General features: G+C 51.9%; 1 protein-coding gene across 1 annotated transcript in view; it reads right to left on the bottom strand.

The window, feature by feature from the left end:
* Positions 1-9,683, bottom strand: part of TTC7B (tetratricopeptide repeat domain 7B) — a 248,850-nt gene that overhangs the window by 144,518 nt on the left and 94,649 nt on the right. Inside the window, exons 7-8 of the mRNA XM_045288134.1 lie at positions 5,617-5,680; positions 1,103-1,240 (exon numbers count right to left, since the gene is read on the bottom strand). Of these exons, the coding sequence (XP_045144069.1) occupies positions 1,103-1,240; positions 5,617-5,680 (202 nt within the window). The remainder of the gene's footprint in view (positions 1-1,102; positions 1,241-5,616; positions 5,681-9,683) is intronic.

The raw sequence follows: 9,683 nt of genomic DNA, 5'->3' as shown, positions 1-9,683 counted from the left end.
CTGTTGTTTGATTTTTCCCTGCAGGCTGAGGAACCAGTGCCCTGTATAGTCACCAGCCCAGAAACTAAAAAAAGATTCACGCCACGCACGCAGGCTCATCTGCCCCCCTGCTCCCCTCGTGTGGAGACGCCCCGGCAGGCTGGAGGGTGAGCTGGGGGCTTATCTGGTTTCAGCCAGTCTGTTACTGTATCTCAGTCCCTGTCCCCGCGCCCAGAGGCTGTTGCAATGGGTGTAAATTTAGAAAGGGAGAGAGAAATCACATGGAAAGGTTCATTTTGACAAACTAGGCTGTTGCTTGCTTTATTTTCCGTTTCTTGTTCTTAAAGGGCGGGGGGTGGGGGGGCGGGCAGGGGGCCTGGTCACTTACTTAGCCCTTTACCGTAGTGGCATGGGCTATTATAGGCAGCAGGACCATGAATAACACTCTGCCTTGGCCCAAGATTAGCCAGCTTCTTCCAGAACTTGCAGGATGGTCAAGCGTCTCATGCCCAGAGCTTCTGAGAAGCTGGGACAGACATCAGGGCGGGGTGAGCGACAGGTGGACCCAAGCAGCACCTGTGAGGTCCTCTGAGCCAGGCCTGCTCCCCAGCAAGCCAGTGGTGGCAGCTGACCTGCCCCAGGCTGCCAGTGGACAGAGTGACGCGCTGACACTTTAGACGGGACGGTTTTGTAAGGAAGCGATTGCCACACGCTGGAGAGATGGCTGTGGCAGAGAAGCCTCAGAAAACCACTCCCGGCCAGAGTCGACGGCCCCTCACTGCCACCCTGCAGGTCAGGGTAGCTCTGCCCCGTGGGTTTCTGAGCCTGTAATTCTTCACGGGAATAGAAAGCCCCATCTTTCTCAGGAGGAGCGGCTGGTGGTTCCCAACTGCTGACCTTGCCTTTAGTGGCCCAAAGCTTAACCACCATGCCACCAGGGCTCCTGCGTAAGAAATGCCGGCTTTCCCTAACAAGCCAGAGGAGGCAGCTCACACTAAGTGACTGGCAAGAAGTCCTGGGACCACCATGCCACAGGCAGGGGAGCCGGACCCCGGCTCACAGCTCTTCCGAGGTGCTATACCCCAACCACCACCACCAACCGCTGCAGGCCAGCCTGCCCTACCTCCGACAGCATCTCGTATTGGCCTCTTCTTCCCAGGGCGATGGTCAGCAAGTCGTAGACCACAGATGCGCTCTGCAGGCTGATGAGGCGGTCACTCCTGTGCTCGGGAATCCTGCTCAGGACTGCGTCCCGGTTGGCCTGGAACGGATGGCATGGAAGAGAGAGGCAAGTGGTGAGCTGGCCCATGTTGTGGTAAGAAGGCATGGTGTCCTGTACCTCTCATGGTTCACCGGGGCTCTGCAGGCCAGGACGGGGCACTGGTCATTTATCCCAGACTCTCAGAGCAGGACTGCCCCCAGGGAGTCACAAGTTCCTGTCCAGAGTATTGGGAGCCAACGCAGAATGGGGAGGACTCCCTAGGGCTTGGGTGCACAGACAACGTCGCTGCAGGCAGCCGTGCTCGGGGGCCAAGCAGACCCACATGGCACGGGGAGGGGGCACTGCTTCTGTTCTGAGATAAGGCGGGGAGACCACCTCTAGTCCCACAGTTCCCATCATCAACAAATAGTGTCATCAAGCACCATTCGCCTGACGGAGAGGTTCACTGCGCCCCCTCTCTCACCAGGGCAAACCCCAAATCCCTCTGTGGCCTCTTTGGTGCAGGACCAGAGGTGACTGCAAGCTTGCTGGGGAAGCACAGGGCAGAGGGGGCTGGGGAGAATGCCTTGCTGGGCTCACATCCCCGCTGCTCAGTACGCAGAGCAGCCGCACGCCTGAGCTTATTACTCCCATCCACCCGGGATCAGAGAGGAGTCCTGGGGCCGCCACGGTGGGTAATGCACTAGGTGGCCAAGCAGAAAGGTAGGTGCTTCGAACCCACCAGCTGCCCCTCGGGAGGGTCAGCCGTGAGGTCAGGGTTTGGGTCAGATGTTCTTTGCTGCAAGCTGTTATTTCTCTACAGACCTATGGACACACGTCGCCTGGACTACAGGTATAAGAGCCAGCTCATGTCACCTTGTCCAGAGCCGGAGTTCAGAACAGGCAGTGAGATTTCACCTGCCTAGGTCAGAGTGGACATTTCAACCAGGGTGCCAGTTTCTCCCTGGTGGGACAGTGGGTGAGACACTGGGCAGCTTACCGCAAGGTCAGCAGTTCGAAACCACCGGCTACTCCCCGCGAGAAAGATGAACCGCTCAACTCTCCTAAATAATCACAGCCTTGGAAACCCACAGGAGTAGTTCTGCCTTGTTCCATGGGGTCACTTTGAGTCAGCAGTGGCTTGATGGTAGTGAGCTTTGGTTTATATAGGATCGGAGAGGAAGACTAGGGATTTCTAGTCCCCTAAAGATTTATACTCTTAGGAACCCAAAGGGGCAGTTCTACTCTGTCCTACGGGGTCATACGTTGGAATTGCTGCAATGCCAGGTTTTGGGGGGGCTTGTTTGTTTCTCCCGGCTAATCTCCCTGCTAGTGGCACAGTGGGCTACACTCTGGGTTGTTAACCACAAGGTCAGGAGTTCAAAACCACCAGCGGCTCCTCAGGAGAAAGATGAGGCTTTCCAATCCCGATAGCCTCAGAAGCCCACAGGGGCAGTACTACCCTGTCCTACAGGGTCACTGTGAGTCAGCATCGACCCAATGGCAGGGAGTTGGTTTCGCTTTGAATCAGCACAAGTCCCCGGAGCCTCCGCCCCCACCCTGACCCCCGCCCCCACCCCCGGCGTGTACAGGAGGGGTCCTTGTCTTCACTGTGACCATGGTGGGTGAGGAGCCAGTCCCTGGTCCTGGCAGGCTAGCGGTCCTCTTCCCAAAGGCTCCACGGCACCTTCCTTCTCCCTAGCAGGTTTAGCCCTGAATGTCCTGCAAGGCATTGCCCTTCAGCCAAGTCAGTACTCACTTCCCAATGCCTTGCTCTGAGATGCTAATGACAAATCAGCATCTGTAAGACAGGCCACTTCCTACCCAGTGCGTCTTCAGTCATCCTGGTGAAGCAAGCCTGCCTTTGAAGGTTTCCTTCTAGGCTTCTCTGGGGAGCAGTGACTTTTGTGCTCAACAAAAGCAGCTCCCAGGGAACTGGGGACAGGAGAGTGGGCTCGCCTAATGCTGCAGCTGTAAATGGTTCAGACTAAGAGCGATGTCTAGAAAACCAAACACCAAGCCAAACTCCACAGCCATCGGGTCAATTCCAAGCAACCCTATAGGTCAGGGTGGGACTGCCCCTGTGGGCTTCGGGACTCTAACTCTTTATGGGAGCTGACAGCCTCAACCTTCTCCCTGGGAGCGGTTGGTGGTTTCAAACTGCTCACCTTGGGGCTAGCAGCCCAAGGCGTAACCCACTCCAGCACCAGGGCAAGATGGAGCAATTATACTTTTACCAAGTTTACAAGTGATAGCAGGTGCATTTTTCTCTTCAATTTTAGAGAGAGCCTATCGGTGTCTTTTAATGAAAAAGGTACAATGTCGAACATGAGACAGATCCACAGATGAAAAATAGCTCAGAATATTGTCTTGCGAATATAGTTCTGATAACCCCTTTCTCCTGGCAAAACGGGTTTGACGGGCAGGGAGGAAGCAGGACTGTGGTCAAGGGCTGCTGGTGGGTGTCAAGACTGTGGGCACATCCGTGTTTCCAAGTTAAAGTCGGAATCGGTGCAGAAGATCATCTTTCCAGGCAGTGAATAAATACATAGATGGCCCTGCTCAGTTTGGTTCTAAAACTATCCATTTTCTGCTAAAAACCGGAAAACCAAAAAGTCAAGGGACATGAGAAAAGGGGCTTCCAAAGACCACCTTACTGCAGACGTTCACCTGCACAATGGTGGGATGATTTGCAGGCAGCACATAATCGTTCTGGTTAGAAACCCAGCTTTCCATATGTACCAATAAGAGGAGCCCTGGTAGCACAGTGTGAGTTACGCATGCCTCTGCCTGCTCACTGCAAGGTCAACGGTTTGAAACCACCAGCTGCTCCGAGGGAGAAAGATGAGGCTTTCTACTCCCATAAAGAGTTACAGTCCCAGAAACCCACAGGGGCAGTTCTGCCCTGCCCTTTGGGGTGGCTGAGTCAGCATGGACTGGATGGCCATGGATTTCACCCTCCTCTGAGGAGGAGATGTCCCTGGAGCTAAAGAGAGCTTCCTGTCTCCAGAGGATCTCAACCTGGAGTAGGAATAGTTCTATCACTTCAGTTAAAGGGCAGGTGTGTTAGAGGCAAGGTGTCTGAGTCACCTGCCTCAAAACGAGACGGCACTTTAGACATACGGCCATGTTTCTCAAACTGCAAAACACAACACATGGGCTGACAATGGAAACACAGCTGTTTCCCATCAGAACTGCCCAAGACATCGACAATGCCTCATCAGCATGCTTTCAGGGGGGTCACCTGGGACCATCAAGAGAGCGTGACCACATTTACCCAGGGGCACTCAGTGCCAGGTTGTGAAGAGCCCAACTTAGGGTGAGGGAAGGCCAGACAGGAAAACCACACGAGCCGGCCCAACCGACATGTTGGCCACGAAGCGTGGTGACTTGTTCACTGACGGACCAGAACTGATGCCACAGAGTGCCTTGCTTGGCGGTGCCACGGCTGAGGGGAGCATGCCATTGTAACTCAGCATCTTCCCGAGTACCAACTGACTCTCAGGGGAGAGGAGCCACGGTTTCCTTCAGAGGCAGTAAGGCAGGCGGGGTGTGGTGGGATGCATGGATTCCATTTATGTGAACCCCCCACCCCCTGCTGTGATCTTGTAAACGCCCCCTATTGAAATGACTGGGTGAGGCTATGCAAATGAGGTGTTTGTGATTGGACAGTTTGTTAATCATGCCAATAAGGTGCCAGGTAACTGTGCTGGGGATGGCACCCTGTAACTAAGGGGCCTGGAACCTTCACGAGGGGATTGGTCAGACTTGCTTCCCATCAGGTTTAAAACGAGTCAGAAAGAAGGGTGGGAGGGTCTTACTATGACCAAGAAAAAAAAAGGCAAACGTGAAGAGCATCCGGTGGAGCCCTTTGCTAAGAACCTGCTAGACTAAGGAAGTAGAAAAAGAAAGGTCGCGCCAGGGAAGACATAAACCAGGGAGAAAGAAAGCAGTGGAGAAACGGCGGCGGCAGCAGAACCAGGAGACGTAGGAGAGGCGTTTGCCAGCTCCTGCTGTAAAACCAGAGGCTCCTACATAGGATGCGTCCCCAGCGTCTCTTCCACCAGAGCAAACTGAGAAGGTGGGTAAAGGTTACGCTGCGGGCTTCTTCCCCCCTTAAGATCCCTGGTTGTGGCTTGACTACACTCACTGGGTCAGTGGCCAGTAAATAGTGGGCGGGGGAATGAACGGACTGTGACACCTGGTTTTTCGCTAATGGAGATGTTCCATGCTCCAGACTGACCAGGGGGCACTGCTGGACGGTGCAAGGAGCAGAAAACATCTTTCTTTTTGAACCTCTACTGGTTCCCCCCCACAGGGATTCCCTCTAGAAAGTCTTCCCCCAAGAACAGAGAAACCGCGTGGATGGGGCTGCCTTATTGAAAAGGGACCACGGGGGCAAGGGGAAGAAAAAGGTAAAAACACTGTCCACTCACCATTGATTCACTAATCAGCAATAACAACAGGGCTTCCTCCGTATTTTCTTGAGGACAAAAAATGCTGTATGTGTAACAAAACAACAACAAAAAGTCAGCTTTGGTTTAAGACAATTCCAAAATAACACAAAGTACACAACTTTGCACAGAGCTGTATTAATGCTAAAAGCGTCTGGTTTTTTTTAAATGCAACCCATGAAAAAATACGGACGTTTGGATTCCTTGTGCTCATTTTTATGCTTGTCTCTGCAATAGAGACTTTCTAGCTAGGCACTTTAATGGCAGGCAGAAGAGCACAGAAACCCGTAAAGAGCAAGTTAAAAGCCCAAGGAATGCCTGTGTCTCAGTGAGAGGTGGGAATTTAGGTCACTAGGAAGTGCTATCTAAATAATACGAGTTTCCTCCTGAGCCCATGGTGGAGACATGAATTGAAGACATGAAACAGCCCTCCTCTTCTCACTAACCGGCAGATCTATTGCCATTTAGAAGAAGTCACTGATTGTAGTGCTAGAGTTGGAAAAACTTGTCTAATACAAACAGGATTTTCAGCGAGGTTTATCTCACTTGAGACATGTGTTCGAGCGTGAGTGGTATGCGCGAACTGTCATGGTTTTTGTTGTTGTTTTTTTTTAAATTTGGCTAAACTCTAAACTCTCACGCGAGAAGTGAAAGCTTTTAAACTCAAGGTTGCCCAGGATGACAGAGCACAACTAAACCACAAGAAAACTAAACCATCCAAGTAGTAAGCCCTTCTCCCTTCTCCTCAGGAGCCCTGGTGGCATGGTGTTTACGCCGTGGGCTGCCAACTGCACAGTCAGCAGTTCAAAACCAGCTGCGCCAAGGGAGAAAGATGGGGCTTTCTACTCCCGTGAAGAGGTGCGGCCTCAGAAACTCGCAGGGGCAGTTCTGCCCTGCCGTCGAGGGTCACGATGCGTCGGCATCGACTCCATGACCTGAGTTTGGCTTTTCCGTCTTCCCTTCTCTAGCTCCTAGTTTTCCAGGCTTTCAGCACTGACCGTTTGTACCAGAAAATCAAACGTTCTGAAAACGACTGGGAAAGATGACACCCCGTCTGCCTAGGGGGAACCTTACAATTAGTTAAGTCAAAGGATGGGATGGTTTTCCAAAAACAAGGCCCCCCAAAAAATGTTTTCAAATCACTAGAAATACTTGTCCTCTGGGAAGAGCTGGCCGTTTCTGCCGTCCCATCGAAGGAAGACGAAGAAAGGGCACCAGGAAAAGGTACCAGGCCTACTCCTTGCAGGACGCCTCGGCCTGGCCAGAGGCAAGGAGCCAGCAGGCGGGCAGGCAGCACCTGTTCCTCTTCCGGGACGCAGTCTAGCACACGGCTGGGCTGAGGACGAGGTGCAAGGCTCGGGTTGGCAGTGACGTCTCGAAGGAGTCAGCGTGCGCTGAGGCTGGTCCCTCAGAAGACGCAGCTGAAGACGCCCCGTGACGTGCTCTCTGCGTAAAGAGAACAGTGCGCTCTCTGCCTGCTGCCGTGCGCACACACCTTTACATATATCCAACCACCAGTGCTCCAGAGCCTGGCTGTCTGCTCACACGCAGTCGGCGAGCTTGTAACCAGAGCAGTAGCACGAAGCATTTCTGCCTAGCTAGCCAGCTCTGGCCTGGCCAGACTAATTGAAAAGGGAGGGACCCACCGGCCTGCCTAAATCCTCGGTTGTGTTGTGTTTACCCGAGTTGCTAACCAAGCCGCACATTATCTGAGCCTAATGCCACTTCCTCTGCCCACCCCACCCCATCCCCTTTGCCGGCAGGGGTGGTGGGAATTCAGAAGTGCCACAAATATCCCAGGGCCGGCAGGAAGAGGAAGTGGAGGAAGGGGAGAGAGAGGTGCCTGAAGACCCCCACACGGAAATGCTCCCTCTGGAGAAGTGTAGGTTCTCCAGACCCACTTCTCGTCCCTCTTCCCTGCTCGGCAGAGGGCCACGTCGTCGGGGGCCTCCTCTAGGAACATTCTCCTCTGGGGACCAGGAGCCTCGGTGGAGGAGACCCGAGGACGGTGGGTCTGAGCCTTGGGGAGTGGGAAATGGGGGCCCTGGGAGATGACAGAGGATGTGACGCTGTTTCATTCTGGCATGCACACAGGGTGGCCATGAGTCAGCTGACTGGAGGGAGACAGATGACAGCCACAGGACCAGAGACTGCTACTTAAGGGCAAGAGAGGGAAGTAACGGGAACAGAGATCAGGGGACGGGAGGATGAGCCTCCAGGCAAGCGACGCAGTGACAGTGCACTAAGCTAAGAAGGGGTGAGCTGTGTGGTAAGCCTCACTGGTGGCCTTTAGGCGAGTGGCCCCGTTTCTTACTCTGGTGGAATTCACCAACTCCAACGTGACCTGATTCTACAGAAGACCCAGAGAGTAAGGATGGAACCCTCAGTTATAAAGCATAATCCCAGACAGCAGCTCTCTCCAAATGTTTCCCCAGCCAGGAAAAACGCGTTAGGAATATCTGCGTGCGATAGAAACAGTCGCGCACAAGAAATGAACCCAACTCGATCTAAGTGCATTTCCTCTCCGCTTTCTTCTCTGGCTACTACTCCGTGCGGAGTGGGATTCGATAAGCCAGAGACACAGCCCAGCATTCAAAGCAGGCTCAACAGAGGGGCAAGAAGAGCCTCTTTGACCACAGAAAGGTCCCTCTGGATTTAACTGCAACACCAACTTCAAGGCCCAACAATGGTGCCATCACCATTTTAATATGCCTGGCTGTGACACTCCTGGGGGAATCCCGGAGAAACACAGTCTCTGAGCCACAGCCAATCACAGGCGAGCGGAAGCATGAACAGCCGGAATGACACCGCCCGGGGCCACATCACGTTGTCTGTTGACCACATGGAAGCAGAAACTTCTGACAGTCCCAGGTGACAAAAGGATGAGGGTACCAAAAAAAGGAAGAGGGCTTAAATGGAAACTTGAGGGTGTCTCTTGATTATAAAGGAGTTTTGGTGGCACTGTCAGGTAAGAATTGGACTGCCAACTGCAAGGTTGATGGTTCAAACCCACCATCTTGCTCCATGGGGGAAAGATGAGGCTGCCTGCTCCTCATAAAGATTTACAACCTTCGTAAACATATAGAGGGTGGCTATGAGTTAGAATTGACTGGATGGAAGTGGTTTTCTTCATTCTTAGGGATCAGCTGGCCCAATATGTGGGCTGATTAGGACGTTCCACAACTCTTCTCTCTTTGGTCAATCCATTTAGGTCAAAACAACAACAACAAAACCAACCTCTTAATATAAAGACTTTACATTTGATACCCAAACCAGACAATGACGTCACACGAACACTATAATCCAATATCTCAGATGAATAAAAACGTAAACCAAATCCAGCAATAAATATAACAGATTATACATCATGACCAAGTGGGGTTTATTTTGGGAACTCAAGTGAATAGATCACATAAGTGAATAGATCACATAGCAAATCAGGGAAACAGATCACATAAGTAGAAGAAAGTACAGAAAGTATACGATCATCATAATGGATTCTGAAAAAAGTTAACAAAATTCAGAATACTTTTTATGATAAAAAAAGTTCAATAAATTAGGGGACTTTCTTCCTGGGTAAAAGGCATCTGTGTGACACACCTCAGCTCACACACTCTGAGTCATGAAAAGAGTGTCACCATACCCTACGATCAGGAACATGGCAGAATGCCTGCTCCCATCACTTGCATTCGACAATGTACTGCAGGTCCCAGCCAGTGCCATCAGGCCAGCAAACCCCAAACAGCCATCCACGCGAGAAGGGAAAAAGTAAAGCCGTTTCTGTTCGCAAGGGCCTGATCTTTTAAACAGAAAACCTGACGGAATTCACTAAAAAAAAAAAAAGATTAGAACCAGGAAAGCATTTGGCAAGGTTGCAGGATACAGTATCAACACCCCTAAATTCCACTGTATCTCTGCAGGACAGCAGTGAGCACTCAAAGCAGAGAATAAGAGGTTCTCATTTATAATATCATCAGATGAACAAAACACTTAGGAATAAATTTGAGAAATGAAGTGCAAGTATTAAGTCCTGCAAGTGACAAATCACT

Source organism: Echinops telfairi, unplaced genomic scaffold (genome assembly GCF_000313985.2).
Source record: "Echinops telfairi isolate 266 unplaced genomic scaffold, ASM31398v2 ScPeMD7_18;HRSCAF=68, whole genome shotgun sequence".
Taxonomy (NCBI): domain Eukaryota; kingdom Metazoa; phylum Chordata; class Mammalia; order Afrosoricida; family Tenrecidae; genus Echinops; species Echinops telfairi.
The sequence above is the reverse complement of the archived record's forward strand: the minus strand, read 5'-3'. Positions and strand labels throughout refer to the sequence as shown.